At 40.6% G+C, this 17070-nt stretch overlaps 1 protein-coding gene across 7 annotated transcripts in view; it reads left to right on the top strand.

Moving 5' to 3' along the window:
- Positions 1-17070, top strand: part of ST13 (ST13 Hsp70 interacting protein) — a 652995-nt gene that overhangs the window by 269692 nt on the left and 366233 nt on the right. For all 7 annotated transcript variants that reach the window (XR_012226447.1, XR_012226446.1, XM_073558050.1 and 4 more), the window contains exon 6: positions 15824-15908. Coding sequence is in view for 5 of the 7 variants with exons in the window: in XM_073558050.1 (XP_073414151.1) it covers positions 15824-15908 (85 nt within the window). In the remaining 2 variants the exon portion in view is untranslated. The remainder of the gene's footprint in view (positions 1-15823; positions 15909-17070) is intronic.

Raw genomic sequence — 17070 nt, 5'->3', positions numbered from 1 at the left:
ATGGGTTTGTAACTAATAAGTCATGTCAGACTAACTTAATTTCCTTCTATGACGGAATCACTGATTGGATGGATCAAGGAAATGCTGTAGATATAGTATATCTTGACTTCATCAAAGCATTTGACAAAGTATCTCATACAATCCTTATTGAAAAAATGACTAAGTATGGAATGGACAAGGCAACTGTTAGGTGGATTCATAACTGGCTTAGTGATCGGACCCAAAGAGTGGTCGTAAATGGCTGCACATCCAATTGGAAGAATGTCTCAAGTGGGGTACCACAGGGCTCTGTCCTGGGCCCTGTATTGTTCAACAATTTTATCAACGATTTAGATGAAGGAATTGAGGGTAAATGATTAAATTTGCTGATGACACAAAGCTATGAGGGATAGCTAATACTAGAGAAGAGAGAGAGAGGATTCAAAAAGATATAAATAAACTGGAGAAGTGGGCAGCAACTAACAGAATAGTTTTTAACAGGGAAAAATGCAAAGTAATACATCTGGGCAATAAAAATGAAAAAAGCATATACAGAATGGGAGGAATAGGCCTAAGCAACAGCACATGTGAAAAAGACTTGGGTATACTAATAGATCACAGACTGAATATGAGTCAACAGTGTGATGCAGCAGCAAAAAAAGGCAAATGCAATTCTAGGATGTATTAACAGAAGCATACAGTCTAGATCACGTGAAGTCATTATTTCCCTCTTCTCCTCTTTGGTCAGACCTCATTTGGAATATTGTGTCCAGTTTTGGGCACCACATTTTAAAAAAGACATCAACAAACTGGAGCAAGTTCAGAAAAGAGCAACCAGAATGGTGACCGGTCTGCAAACCCTGTCTTATGAGGAAAGGTTGCAGGACTTGGGATTGTTTAGTTTGCAAAAGAGAAGACTGAGAGGAGACTTCATAGCTGTCTACAAATATCTAAAGGGCTGTCACATTGTAGAAGGATCAACTTTATTCTCATTTGCACAAGGAAAGACTAGAAGCAATGGGATGAAACTGAATGGGAGGGGAGACAGATTAGATATTAGAAAAAACTTTTTGACAGAGTGATCAATGAGTGGAACAAGCTGCCACGAGAAGTGGTGAGTTCTCCTTCAATGGAAGTCTTCAAACAGAGGCTGGTGGAAACTGAAAGAAAAAGAGCGCAATAGGGTCTTACCCGAGAAAATAGAGATGTAAAACAATTATACTCACCCTATGCAGGAGAGTAACAGACATAAAGGAACACGGTCAGCCTGCTGCACATCCAAATGACCACGCCGTGGCCATAAAATCTTCAGATTCAAAGGTGGAATTTGTATGGATTAAGCGTGCGCTGCCAGACCATCACTCCTCACAAGTTGTGTGCTTAATACATTTATTACCCAACGCGTTTCGAAGTTAAAAACCTCTTCCTCAGGGGATGACATGTACAGACAGGTAAAGACATCGCCGGTTTTATACATACACAGTTCAAAAATTGGCGCCAAGGGTCACGTGTTGGGAGGGGGACAAGTGTCAGAGGTCATCAGTATCAAAAAGTGTTAAAAACTTAATACATCCAACAAAATTAATTCATTTGATATATGTCCAGGTAATTGAATGAAAAAAGAAAAGAAAAAAAGGAAAGAAGAAAGGAAGAGGAAAAAAAAGGAAGAAAAGAAAAAAATGAGAAAATGAACGCAAAAAGACTTAAACCGAACCTGAAAGAACGGAGTCGAAGGAGCGCAAAAGCCGGGTATAGACCGCCACTCCAAATGAACAGATAATATGTCACAGAGAAAAAAGCGAAAGAAAAAGAGGAAAAAAATAAATGAACATCTTTGTGTGAAATATATGATATTTATAAAAGTCTAAAAAATAATTATAATTGATAGACTTTAAAAAATGTTAAAAACAATTATATTAAAAACTTTGTGTATAATAAAAATGTAAAAAAATATATATGAATAAAAAATGCATCTGATCAAATTAAAAACGCCATGGAAAATGGAACACTATATAAAACTAGGAAGTTGGTAAAAACAAAGAAAAAAAGGGTTTATAAAAAAAAGATGTATACATGTCAAATCCACTTAAAAAGTATATCTGGTAACGGATTATAGAGAAAAGGAGGGGACGCTGGAGAAAGGATATTTCCATAGACAGTCACGAAGTCAGTGGCACGCAGAAGAGGGAACCGATTCCGAGAAAGAAGTATACCCAGAGCACCAAAAGGAGAAGGATCGCGTCCAGAAGGGGGAAAGAGAAGAGAATGAAGAACGGAGAAAGTCCCACACATTGACAGCGTGAAACAAAAAACACTGAGCATGGAGAGACTAGTAGAATAATACAGCAATAATTTTTAAGCAGTGAAGCTGCATATAACAAGACCTAAAACAGTTATAGACACATAGCAAGTTCAGAGAACGGTGACCGGAATTGAACATAAAGTCGCAATCATAAAAATACATTGTAGATAAGAGATAAATGAGAATCAGCTTTACTAGACCGAATATCAGCCCAAAATAATTATTCAAGCCAGGAGAAGAGGTATTAGTTTACCTTTACAAAAAAAACTTCAGTAATTTCGTTAAGACCATTAGGTCTTAAGGCCCTTTTACATTTAGCGATGCACCAGCGATCCAACCAGCGATCCGACCCGGTCAGGATCGCTGGTGCATCGCTAAATGATCGCTAGTGAGCTTTCATACAGAAAGATCTCACAGCGATGCAGCAGCGACGCAGCGCACGATACTCACCTTTCACACACAGCGATCCTGCGTCCTCCCGCCCGCCTCCACGCGTCGCTGGACGTCACAGCAGGAAGCGCCCGACGAGAAATGGAGCCGGACATTCTCGCGCGATCAGCGATGAGCAGCGGGGGAGCCGGTCGCTGGTAAGTATCACACATAGCGATATCGCTAGCAATATCGCTAAAACGTCACAAAACCAGTGACGTTTTAGCGATATTGCTAGCGATATTGCTTAGTGTAAAACCCCCTTTAGGGTATTCAGCCTATAAATCCAGAAAACCTCCTTCCTATTAAGTGACCCCATTCTATCAGCAATATTGTCCGGAATATGTTCAATGGGACTGATTTTCAGACCATTTGAATTTTTATTATGTTCAACAGTACAGTGTCTAGAAAGACCATGCTTTAAAAAACCTTTTTTGATATTGTGTCTGTGAGAATTAATTCTTAAATGCAGTGGTTGGACTGTCCTACCCACATATTGTTTCCCGCATTCACACTCAATCAGATAAATCACAAAGTCAGTGGTGCAGGAAAGAAACTCCTTAATAGGGAAAACTTCGTTAGTAATAGTAGATTTAAAGTTCTTATCTTTATGTGCGATACAAGTACAGCATAAACAGTTCCTCTTGCCGCATTTAAAAATACCCTTGGGGGGAGCCTTATATGCAGATAAAAACTCGTTACTATTTTTTACATTTTTTAACTGGCTAGGAGCCACTACACTCTTAATGGTGGGGGCTCTTCTAAACGTTACACCAGGGTTGCTTGGGAGGAATTTCTGCAGTATGGGATCATTTAATAGAATATGCCAGTTACTATTCAGAATTTTCCTAATTTCTATATGTTCAGAACAAAATTGTGTAATAAAGTTAGTCATGAATTTATTGTTTTTAGGTTTAACCGTTTTAGTGCCATTGATAAGACTATCTTGAGATAAAATAATGCAATTATTGAAGGCATTCGTAAGTAAATTATCAGGGTATTTTTTATCAATAAACCTATTTCTTAATATTTCTGCCTGGTCCTCAAAAACTTTCGTATCTGTACAATTTTTTCTTATTCTTCTATATTGGTTTTCAGGAATGTTCCTCAACCATTTCCCGAAATGACCGCTACTGAAAGGAATATAACTATTTGTATCAACATTTTTGAAAAAGGTTTTTGTTAAAATTCTGTTATTCTCAATATAAATAGTTAGATCCAAAAAAATAATATTTTCCTTGTCATCTTTCAATAGGACCTTAATCCAATTTTTACAACATATTGAATGGAATTCACAATATATACTGGTGACCATGGATGTATCCTCTTTGTATTCAAACATCCCGCACAATTTGGGTTTGGCGTGCTTCAACAAGGTCCTATTGAAAGATGAAAGACTTAGTAAAGGACAAAAAAACTTTTTATTAAAGTGTATGGATTTTATATTGAATAATAATTACTTCACTTTTAATGGAATTTTATACCACCAGCAACTCGGGACCGCGATGGGCTCAAAGGTGGCACCAACCAATATTTTTATGGGGGTATTTGAAGATTTTTATATTTTTAAATCTAGATGGTACAGCAATTGTATTTTCTATAAGAGATATATAGATGATTTGTTCCTTATATGGGACAACTCTGGAAATAATATTGGTGATTTTATTCAGGACATTAATAACAATATTTGGGGTTTAAACTTCTCAGCAATCTATGACAAGGAAAATATTAATTTTTTGGATCTAACTATTTATATTGAGAATAACAGAATTTTAACAAAAACCTTTTTCAAAAATGTTGATACAAATAGTTATATTCCTTTCAGTAGCGGTCATTTCGGGAAATGGTTGAGGAACATTCCTGAAAACCAATATAGAAGAATAAGAAAAAATTGTACAGATACAAAAGTTTTTGAGGACCAGGCAGAAATATTAAGAAATAGGTTTATTGATAAAAAATACCCTGATAATTTACTTACGAATGCCTTCAATAATTGCATTATTTTATCTCAAGATAGTCTTATCAATGGCACTAAAATGGTTAAACCTAAAAACAATAAATTCATGACTAACTTTATTACACAATTTTGTTCTGAACATATAGAAATTAGGAAAATTCTGAATAGTAACTGGCATATTCTATTAAATGATCCCATACTGCAGAAATTCCTCCCAAGCAACCCTGGTGTAACGTTTAGAAGAGCCCCCACCATTAAGAGTGTAGTGGCTCCTAGCCAGTTAAAAAATGTAAAAAATAGTAACGAGTTTTTATCTGCATATAAGGCTCCCCCAAGGGTATTTTTAAATGCGGCAAGAGGAACTGTTTATGCTGTACTTGTATCGCACATAAAGATAAGAACTTTAAATCTACTAGTACTAACGAAGTTTTCCCTATTAAGGAGTTTCTTTCCTGCACCACTGACTTTGTGATTTATCTGATTGAGTGTGAATGCGGGAAACAATATGTGGGTAGGACAGTCCAACCACTGCATTTAAGAATTAATTCTCACAGACACAATATCAAAAAAGGTTTTTTAAAGCATGGTCTTTCTAGACACTGTACAGTTGAACATAATAAAAATTCAAATGGTCTGAAAATCAGTCCCATTGAACATATTCCGGACAATATTGCTGATAGAATGGGGTCACTTAATAGGAAGGAGGTTTTCTGGATTTATAGGCTGAATACCCTAAGACCTAATGGTCTTAACGAAATTACTGAGGTTTTTTGGAAAGGTAAACTAATACCTCTTCTCCTGGCTTGAATAATTATTTTGGGCTGATATTCGGTCTAGTAAAGCTGATTCTCATTTATCTCTTATCTACAATGTATTTTTATGATTGCGACTTTATGTTCAATTCCGGTCACCGTTCTCTGAACTTGCTATGTGTCTATAACTGTTTTAGGTCTTGTTATATGCAGCTTCACTGCTTAAAAATTATTGCTGTATTATTCTACTAGTCTCTCCATGCTCAGTGTTTTTTGTTTCACGCTGTCAATGTGTGGGACTTTCTCCGTTCTTCATTCTCTTCTCTTTCCCCCTTCTGGACGCGATCCTTCTCCTTTTGGTGCTCTGGGTATACTTCTTTCTCGGAATCGGTTCCCTCTTCTGCGTGCCACTGACTTCGTGACTGTCTATGGAAATATCCTTTCTCCAGCGTCCCCTCCTTTTCTCTATAATCCGTTACCAGATATACTTTTTAAGTGGATTTGACATGTATACATCTTTTTTTTATAAACCCTTTTTTTATTTGTTTTTACCAACTTCCTAGTTTTATATAGTGTTCCATTTTCCATGGCGTTTTTAATTTGATCAGATGCATTTTTTATTCATATATATTTTTTTACATTTTTATTACACACAATAAAGTTTTTAATATAATTGTTTTTAACATTTTTTAAAGTCTATCAATTATAATTATTTTTTAGACTTTTATAAATATCATATATTTCACACAAAGATGTTCATTTATTTTTTTCCTCTTTTTCTTTCGTTTTTTTCTCTGTGACATATCTGTTCATTTGGAGTGGCGGTCTATGCACTGGCTTTTGCGCTCCTTCGACTCCGTTCTTTCAGGTTCGGTTTAAGTCTTTTTGCGTTCATTTTCTCATTTTTTTCTTTTCTTTTCTTCCTTTTTTTTCCTCTTCCTTTCTTCTTTCCTTTTTGTCTTTTCTTCATTCAATTACCTGGACATATATCAAATGAATTAATTTTGTTGGATGTATTAAGTTTTTAACACTTTTTGATACTGATGACCTCTGACTTTTGTCCCCCTCCCAACACGTGACCCTTGGCGCCAATTTTTGAACTGTGTATGTATAAAACCGGCGATGTCTTTACCTGTCTGTACATGTCATCCCCTGAGGAAGAGGTTTTTAACTTCGAAACGCGTTGGGTAATAAATGTATTAAGCACACAACTTGTGAGGAGTGATGGTCTGGCAGCGCACGCTTAATCCATAAAAATTCCACCTTTGAATTCAAACAGAGGCTGGACAGACATCTGACTGGGATGATTTAGCGAATCCTGCTTTGAGCAGGGGGTTGGACCAGATGGCCCAGGAGGTCCCTTCCAACTCTACGATTCTATGACTCTATGATTCTATGATTCCATGCCCCTATCTGATGGTTCCTCTGTCAGAAACCCACTGACCATCAAATTGACTTCCTTGCTCGCTCATATCTTCCCCCTGAAGCAGCCAACCTCGCTAGTCAGATCAGGCCGGGGACTTCGTAGTTAACGCCTCTTTAGAGGTGGCCAATTGCGCTCCACAGGTAGCTGCAAATGCAGTCTCCATCGGGTGAGCCTTATGGCTCTGAGATTGGCGAGCAGATTCCGCTTCCAAGTGATCGTTAACTTCTCTGCTTTACCAGATGGGTCGCATATCTGCCGCTACCGGAGGGACAGTAAATTCCTTCCACAACAAGTGCCACACAGCCTTTTTGTTTTTGACACAACAGATCTCTTGACTATTCCAGTTGGTCTTCTGCAACTTTATTTTCTGTGTCAGGACGGTCCCCACGTGGGAACAGAGGTTCCCAGATCTCATACAGTCCTGGCCGCACCTAGAAATCCAGGCTAAGGATGTCTGGGTCTAAGGGAGGCAGATCCCTTAAATCCTCTACACAATGACCTGTTGCGGCATCCGGGGACACCGACAAATTAGGCGGACGTTTACGTTCGTTCCGTCATGCCTGGCTCTTGGTAGTCCACAACTAGTGGGTCAGAGAGCTGGGGTCCTCCGGATACTGATTAGAGATTTTCTTGCTCTTCCCCGACAGCGGTCCATACTGGATCTAATGCTGTTAAACACGTTTTGCCAAGCCTAATGCTGTTAAGCACATTTTGCCAAGGTACGGCGTTTCAGAATGGATTCTCTCCGCCGCCTCCATGGAAAAAGGGGCGTTTTCCAACGTCCATCAGCATCAGGGATGCTTACCTTCACATTCCAATCTTTCCTCCCCATCAACAGTTTTCCTACGCCTCGTAGTTCACGTGGGAACATTTCCAGTTCGTGGCTTTGCCCTTCGGCCTCGCCACCGCCACCAGAATCTTCACCAGGGGCATGGCTGCTGTCACAGCCATTCTTCACGCCCGGGGAGTGGTGGTACTTCTGTATTCGGGTGACCTATTGATCAAGGGGTGTCCCTTTCAGTCTGTAAGGAGTCCGTAAGTATCACGGTGGATAAACTTGCTCATCTGAGCTGGAAAAATAGACTTAAAAAGTCTTCTCCGTCACCAACTCAGCAGATTTTCTTCTTGGAAATAGTCCAGGACACTTCCTGCAACAGGGAGCATGAATTCTTTTACGTCCAATTCCTCACTCCATGTGGTTCTTCATGGGGATTCGCTGGTAAATAGCGGCGATGTAAGCAGTTCCGTTCGCACAATTACACTTCCGTTCTTTGCAACATGTGCCGCTGTTGACTTGGGACAGGAACCTGTTCTCGGCCGTCAGTTCCGTCTGTCTCTGCGAGTCAGGCAGACCCTCAAGGTGGTGGACGCTGTAGTCCTCTTTGAACCAAGGAAAGTCTTCCTCCCAGTGCATAGTTAGGGGAACACCGACGCCAGTCCTCTTGGCTGGGGTATAGTTTTTTCGCCATCACACGAGATAGGGGCGTTGGTCAATTCGAATGTCGCGACACTCAATCAGGTTCTGAGTTTTTTTTTCATCATCACCTCGCAGGTCACCCCATCAGGATCCATCCGATAACGCCACGGCTGTGGCGTATATCAACCCTCAAAGGGGTACCCGCAGCTAGGCTGCCAGACATGAAGTGGATCAAGTCCTCTGTTGGCCCGAGAGCAACCATTCGGCCATCTTGGCGATTCACATCCCGAGCGTTGTGTATTGAGCGGTGAACTCTTTTTTTTTTTTTTTTTTTTTTTTTTTTCTCAGTCGCCAGAGCCTCACCTTGGGAGGATGGTCTCTTCATCCGGAAGTCTTTCAACAGATTTGTCGTCGCTGGAGGACTCTGGTTCGGGATCTCATGGCCTCAAGGCTAAACAACAAGGTTCCCCAGTGCATTGCCCTGTCACATGATCCATGCGCCATCGGAGCAGACGCTCTGGTTCTGCCGTGGCATCGGTTTCGGTTCCTGTTCTTTTTTCCCTCTCATTTTACTCCCAAGGGTCATCAAGACAATTTGAACAGAGGGAGATACCAGTGTTCCTAGTCCATCGTATCAAGGGAGCTCTACACACTCTGGATGTGGTTAGGGCTCTTAGACGGGACATCTCGCGGACATCTTCCCTGCGCAAGTCAGATGTCCTGTTCCGGTTTTTTAGAGGGGCATAGGACGGCCCTAGCCGCTTCAAACGCCACACTAGCCGAGTGAATTTGCTTGGCTGTTCTGGACCCCTACTGTGTCAAGGGCACACCTGTCCCAGTAGGGATTACGGCGTATTCTGCTCGGTCAATGGACGCCTCTTGGACCGTTCGACATTGGCCTCAGCTGAATAGGCCTGGAAAGCGGAGACTGGATACAGCTCGCGTAGTTTTACAAAACTATCACTTACATTTTCAGGTCACAGCAGCTGCAGCTCTTAGCAGGCGCTTGCTGCAACCTGCAGTACCACATCTGTAGGCCAGTGGTACATGGGGTATTAGCAGTTGTATTGATCCCCACCCAGGGACTGCTTTAGGACGTCCCATTGTCCTGTGCCCCCCAATGAGGGGTAGGAGAAATGGGATTTTTGTGTACTCACCGTAAAATCCTTTTCTCCGAGCCAATCATTGGGGGACACAGGACTCACCCTGATAGCCTATTGGCTTATTGCTTCGTCTTCGTTTTGACATAATTTATGGTTATTGTTATTTGTTTAACCCCTTAATGTCTATGGACGTGCACAGTCCGTCATGTCAGGAAGTAACTTTCAGCTCCATGATGGACTCTGCACGTCCTGCCTTTGAACTGTCACTGCGTGTAAACACGCAGTTTCTGTTCAGTGCCGACAGCTGTCTGACAGCTGAGAGGCACAGGAAGGGGGGCAGGGACCCTTGCACTCGGTCCCTGCACCCACAGCGCAGTGATTGGTCGGTCAATCTGACAGACCAAACACAGCATTGATCAGTAGGAGAAGCTGAAATTTGAGCTTCTCCTTGCCCGATCAGTGTAGGTGCCCAGCGCAGCAGTGGCTGAGCATCCTGCACTGACAGCTAGGAGCGGAGCCCCCACCGCCCCTGGCTGTTAACCCCCTCACTGCTGCGATCAAGCGTGATCGCAGCGTTCAGTGGGGGAGGCAGAGGGTAGGGGGCTCCCTCTGCCTCAGCTCGGCATCCCTGCGATGAAATCGCGGTGCCCGACCTGTGCCATGATGACCTGAGGTGTCATGACAACCTCCGGGTCATTTACCTACGGAGAGCTGGTGAGATCATGCTCACAGCATGGTGTCAGCAGCTCTCAGCATTGTTGTAATGTATAATACCTAAAGTGAAAGCGAAAGTGAAAGTACCATAAAGGGACAAGGTTAAAAAAAAAAAAAAAAGTTTTTATACAAAAAAATAAAATAAACAAAAAAATACACGTTTGGTATCACCACGTCAGTAAAAATCTCATCTTATATGTGTCACCCTAGTTAACCGTTCAGTGAACGCCGTAAAAAAAAACAAAAAAGTAGCAAATTATACTTTTTCCAAGCAGTATCATCATACCGCTTGGAAAAAGTGCAATAAACCGCGATCAAAAAGACGAACATAAACATGGTACCGCTGAAAACGTCATCTTGTCACGCAAAAAAACAAGCCACCATACAGCATCATCAGCAAAAAAATAAAAAAAGTTATAGCTCGCAGAATAAAGTGATTCAAAAATATTTTTTCCATAACAGTTTTTATTGTGTAAAAAACACCAAAACATAAAAAAAAGATATAAGTGAGGTATCGCTGTGATCGTAGAGACGCGAAGAATAAAGCTGCCATACTAATTTTACCACATGTGGAACGGAGGGGGGGGAAGCATTCCTAAATTGCTGGTTTTTGTTCATTCAGAAAATGAACAGAAAATCAGAATAGAAAGCGACCAAAAAACGTTATGTGCCCGAAAATGGTACCAATAAAAACGTCAGCTCTTCCCGCAAAAATCAAGCCCGCACATGACTCTGTCGACCGAAATATAGAAAAACTATAGCTCGTTGGAGATCATTTTTGTGGAAAAAATATGATTTTTTTAATTTTACAGCTCTACGTTATAACCTTCTGTGAAGCCCTTGGGGGTTCAAAGTGCTCAACACACATTTAGATAAGTTCCTTGGGGGGTCTAGTTTCCAAATTGGGGTCACTTGTGGGGGGTTTCCACTGTTTAGGTACATCAGGGGCTCTCCAAACGCGACATGGGGTCCACTCTCGATTCCAGCCAATTTGACATTCAAAATCTCAAATGATGCTCCTTCCCTTCTGAGCACTGCCGTGTGCCTAAAGATTGGTCTTCCTCCACACATGGGGTATCAGTGTACTCAGGAGAAATTGCACAACAAATATTGTGGTTCATTTTCTCTTGATACCCTTGAAAAAATAAAAAAAATTGTGTCCAAATAAAAATTTTTGGGAAAAAAAGTTAAATGTTCATTTTTTTCCTTCCACACTGCTTGAATTCCTTTGAATTACCTAAACGGTTAATAAACTTCTTGAATGTGGTTTTGAACACCTTGAGGGGTGCAGTTTGTAGCAGGGCTGTGGAGTCGGTGCTCATTTTGGTGGAGTTGGAGTCGGTATAAAATGGACCGACTCCTAAAATATATAATAAATTGGGTACAGTAGTTCAATGCAGAATGTGCTAAATATATTTTCATAGGAATCTGGGAAAGTTATTACATGTCCTATAAATGGCTGTTCTATTCCTGATCTAAGGCTACATTCACACACAGCATTTTTGCTGCGTTTTTTTGTGGATACGTTTTTCAGCTGCAAAAGCAGATCAGATTTTTAAAAATCCGCATCACCTGAAAGGTTTTTGAGCTCATAGATAATTTTTTCAATATCAAAAACAGATTAGAAATCTGCTCTGTCTATCCATATCTTATCTGTACCAAAAAGAATGAAAGCTGGGTAACACACAGATTAAAACTTCCTGCCAGGCAAAGGAGGAGGAAAGAGCGTCTCAAACATCATTAACAAGATATTTTTTAAGTGACAAAGTTACTGTAACCATAATGGCAGATATGTTTAAAAGACAGCTCATACAGCTTGTTGTGAAGGATGATGTACCATTATCATTATTTGCACGACCAGCTTTTATAGCTCTTAATGGAGAAATGGCCCACAAACTTGGTGTTTCTCTGGAAAAAGAAAGTATTAGAAAATTAGTGATTGAAGAAGCCCTTAAACAAAAGGAAGATCTTAAAAAGACTCTCAAAAGAAGCTTCATGTTTCTTAAAATGGATGCCTGCACACGTCACAGAGTGAACGATTTTGCCATCAATATTCGATATGTTTGTGACAACAAAAATTGTTACCAACACGCTGGCAGTAAAAGATACTAAAGCTCATCACAGCAGCCAGTTTCTCCAGGCCTTAGTGGAAAAAGTTCTGCAAGATTACGAACTCAAAAAAGACCAGGTTCTTGCTATTGTAACGGACAATGCTTCAGACATGATAAGTACAATTACACTGATGAATGAGAATAATGAACAACACCTAGAAGAACATTTAGGATTCAGTATGTTTGAGATGGAAGGCCACAGTGCTGTTCATGTAACTGAGGAACAAACAGATATTACAGCAGAAGAACAGCAAAATTATACTGTAGAAATAGATGATCTTGTTGAAGCTGCTTCAAAACACTTTCCTATTCATTACATGCGCTGTGTTGTGCACACGCTGCAGCTGGCAATAAGAGATAGTCTGCAAGAGGGACATGCTGGAAATCTGATTGGAAAAGTGAGGAAATTGGTTATTGCCGCCAGAACCCCTAAAACTGATTCCATCTTGAAGAGACGTGCTGGAAAAAGGGCAATTGTTGATCAAGCCAATGGGTGGGGAAGCACTTATTTAATGATTGAGCGATTGCTTGAACTAAAACCGTTTTTTATAGATATGGCGAACCCTCAGGTAACCCTAAATGAAGGTCAATGGACACAGGTGGCTGAATTGAAGGAATTGCTTAATCACCCATTTACCGTGACTAAAAAATTACAAGCTAAGGCTTTAACTCCTGGCATTTTCATGAGGGAGTGGAAGAACTTGCTATTTTGATGTTTAATCACAGATGGCATTTCTGCTTCAATGAAACGGAGAGAGACACAGCTATTGGAAAATAAAATTTTTCTGGCAGCTGTTTATGTGGACCCAAGTCATCGTATACTGCTTAATAATCAACAGCTTACTAAAGGAAAAGAAGCTCTGACTGAGGTAACGGTTAGGAAGAGTGGCCTACAGGAGGACTGCCAGGCGCAAGAGGACTCGGGTCCTGACAGTGCTACTGCTGCCATATCTTCAGCCTCATCAGATGAGGAGTTTGACTTTGACAAGTATTTGGATGACATGGAGCAGGCAAAGCGTTGCCGCAAGGAAAAATATTTCACTCTGTCTCCTATAGCAAGCAGATTGACCATATTTCAGCAAAATGTTTCACTTGCTCTCAAAGAAATAGAAAAATTCAACCATTCATCAAAACTGACTGTGCATGAGGCAATTCCTTTATACCCGGAAATTGTTAGAGATGTTGCCCATGTGGTTACGGCTTTGCCTCCAACCCAAGTTACTGTAGAGAGGTTGTTCTCTAGCCTTAAAATTATTAGGGCAGATTTGAGGTCATCTATGAAGGAGGAACTGATGGAGGCAATTTTATTTCTTAGAACAAATTCATAGACTGCACAAATGTTATTTATTATGCTTTTGTTAAAAATTTTTGCCATTTATAGTTTATTACATAGTGTTATTTATTTATTTTTATATATATATATATATATATATATATATATATAATGTGTGTGTGTGATCGATAGTGTATTACACATTTACAATTTATTACAGTTTTTGGTGTTTTAAAGTTGTATTCCAATAAATATATATTATGTTCTATCTAAATATCTTGATTATTGTATCATAAAAATGATTTAATGTCTGATGTTCACATTGTACTACAATAAATTGGTCAACTTCTAACCCTTATAACTTCGTAAGAAAAAAACATTTTGTTTCCAAAATTGTGCTGATGTAAAGTAGACATGTGGAAAATGTTATTTATTAACTATTTTTTGTGATTTAAGGGCATAAAAATTAAAAGTTTGAAAATTGCAAAATTTTAAAAATTTTCACCATATTTCCATTTTTTTCATAAATAAACGCAAGTCATATCAAATAAATTTTACCACTAACATGAAGTACAATATGTCACGAAAAAACATTCTCAGAATAAGGGGGATACGTTGAAACGTTCCAGAGTTATAACCACATAAAGTGACAGTGGTCCGATTTCAAAATTAAGGCCTGGTCTTTAACCTACAAAATGGCTTGGTCATTAAGGGGTTAAAAACTACTGCTTTGTTACTGAACTGGTTCAATCTCAGCCAGTGGGCGGGTGTATACTGCAGAGGATTAGTTTTCTGAGTTTCACTTAGTGTCCTCCTAGTGGCAGCAGCATAACACCCATGGTCCTGTATCCCCCAATGATTGGCTCGGAGAAAAGGATTTTACAGTGAGTACACAAAAATCCCTTTTTGTTTTTCCTTACACATTCTATTCCAGTGAAGCACCTGAAGGGTTAATAAGCTTCTTGACTGTGGTTTTAAGCACCTTGAGGGGTGCAGTTTTTAGACTGTCACTTTTGGATATTTTCTGTCATGTAGGCCCCTCAAATTCACTTCAAATGTAATGTTGTCCCTTTAAAGGGAATCTGTCACCTTTTTTTGGACTATGAGCTGCCAGCATCGACATCAGGGGTTTATCTACACATTCTGTAATGCTGTAGATAAGTCCCCGATATAATCTGAAAGATAAGAAAAAAGAGTTAGATTATACTCACATCGGCGTCCGGTCTGGTCCGATGGGTGTCGCCGTCCGGTGCCTCCCATCTTCACATGATGCCGTCTTCTTCTCTTCCTGTCGTGGCTCCGGTTCCGGCGCACTGCTCTGCCCTGTTGAGGGCAGAGCAGAGTCCTGCAGTGTGCAGGCACCGGGAGAGGTCAGGCGCCTACGCACTGCAGTGTCCTGCTCTGCCCTCGAGTCACGACAGGGAGGGAAGAAGAGGACGGCATAGAATGAAGATGGGAGGCGCCGGACCGCAACACCCATTGGACAGAGACCGGACCGCCCCCCGATGAGTATAATTAACTCTTTTTCTTTCAGGTTACATCTGGGGCTTATCTACAGCATTACAGAATGCTGTAGATAATCCCCTGATGTCGATGCCAGCAGCTCATATTCCAAAAATAGGGTGACAGATTCCCTTTAAAGAAAAGAAATGGTTGTGCAAATTTTGTTAGTAAAATGAGAAATCGCTGGTCAACTTTTAACCCTTACAACTTTACTAACAAAATAAATTGTTAAAAAAAATTGTGCTGATGTAAAGTAGACATGTGGGAAATGTTATTTATTAACTATTTTGTTTGACAGGACCCTGATGTAAGGGCATAAAAATTAAGTTTAAAAATTGCAAAATTTTCCAAACTTTTGTCAAATTTCCATTAATATTACAAATAAAAGCAGGTCATGTCGAACAAATTTTTCCATTATCATGAAGTAAAATGTCATGTGAAAACAATCTCCGAAAAAGTGGGATCCGTTTAAGCGTTCCAGAATTATAACCACATGAAGCGACGGTCGTCAGAATTGTAAAATTTGGCCTTGTCAGAAAGGTGTAAACAGGCTTCGGGGTGATGGGGTTTAAACTAAGTTGTTTCCTTCTGCTTCTAGGCTACCGTTATGTGCAGGAGCAGGTGCTGTGTAATTCTATGGCGCTCGCTCCCGTACGAAGTATGGTAAGCTAGCACCAGTTGAGACTATCCCGCAGCTTTCTCTTCGGGCGGTCCGTTCTGCCGGTTATCGGCAAAAATCGCTAACTGAGTGATTATACTGCCGATTCTTGCACTATTATCGTTTTCTTGTGTAAAGTGTAGGTACGCAGTACTCTTGGTTTCCTTTTGCTAATTAATCTATTTCTTTTTGTTTCAAGGTGAACTGCAGAATGCCATTGACTTATTTACAGAAGCTATTAAACTCAACCCACGGCTTGCTATTTTGTATGCGAAACGTGCAAGGTGAGATGTATATTTCAAAATGATTCCAGTGCTAGCTATGTATACAGGCCGTCCCGGGTTACAGACTAGATAGCTTCTGTAGGTTTGTATATAATGTACACTCACTGGCCACTTTATTAGGTACACCTGTCCAACTGTGTGTTAAGACTTAATTTCTAATCAGCCAATCACATGGCGGCAACTCAGTGCATTTAGGCATGTAGACATGGTCAAGACAATCTCCTGCAGTTCAAACTGAGCATCAGTATGGGGAAGAAAGGTGATTTGAGTGCCTTTGAACGTGGCATGATTGTTGGTGCCAGAAGGGCTGGTCTGAGAATTTCAGAAACTGCTGATCTACTGGGATTTTCACGCACAACCATCTCTAGGGTTTACAGAGAATGGTCCGAAAAAGAAAAAAAATCCAGTGAGCGGCAGTTCTGTGGCCGGAAATGCCATGTTGATGCCAGAGGTCAGAGGAGAATGGGCAGACTGGTTCGAGCTGATAGAAAGGCAACAGTGACTCAAATTGCCACCCGTTACAACCAAGGTAGGCAGAAGAGCATCTCTGAACGCACAGTGCGTCGAACTTTGAGGCAGATGGGCTACAGCAGCAGAAGACCACACTGGGTACTACTCCTCTCAGCTAAGAACAGGAAACTGAGGCTACAATTTGCACAAGCTCATCGAAATTGGACAGTAGAAGATTGGAAAAACGTTGCCTGGTCTGATGAGTCTCGATTTCTGCTGCGACATTCGGATGGTAGGGTCAGAATTTGGCGTAAACAACATGAAAGCATGGATCCATCCTGCCTTGTATCAACGGTTCAGGCTGGTGGTGGTGGTGTCATGGTGTGGGGAATTTTTTCTGGGCACTCTTTGGGCCCCTTGGTACCAATTGAGCATCGTTGCAACGCCACAGCCTACCTGAGTATTGTTGCTGACCATGTCCATCCCTTTATGACCACAATGTACCCAACATCTGATGGCTACTTTCAGCAGGATAATGCGCCATGTCATAAAGCTCGAATCATCTCAGATTGGTTTCTTGAACATGACAATGAGTTTACTGTACTCAAATGGCCTCCTCAGTCACCAGATCTCAATCCAATAGAGCATCTTTGGGATGTGGTGGAACGGGAGATTCGCATCAGGGATGTGCAGCCGACAAATCTGCGCCAAC

The sequence above is a fragment of the Dendrobates tinctorius genome, unplaced genomic scaffold (genome assembly GCF_039654945.1).
Source record: "Dendrobates tinctorius isolate UK_male_01 unplaced genomic scaffold, ASM3965494v1 ptg000012l, whole genome shotgun sequence".
Classification (NCBI taxonomy): Eukaryota; Metazoa; Chordata; class Amphibia; order Anura; family Dendrobatidae; genus Dendrobates; species Dendrobates tinctorius.
Note: the sequence above shows the minus strand (reverse complement) of the source record. Positions and strands in the feature narration are given on the sequence as shown.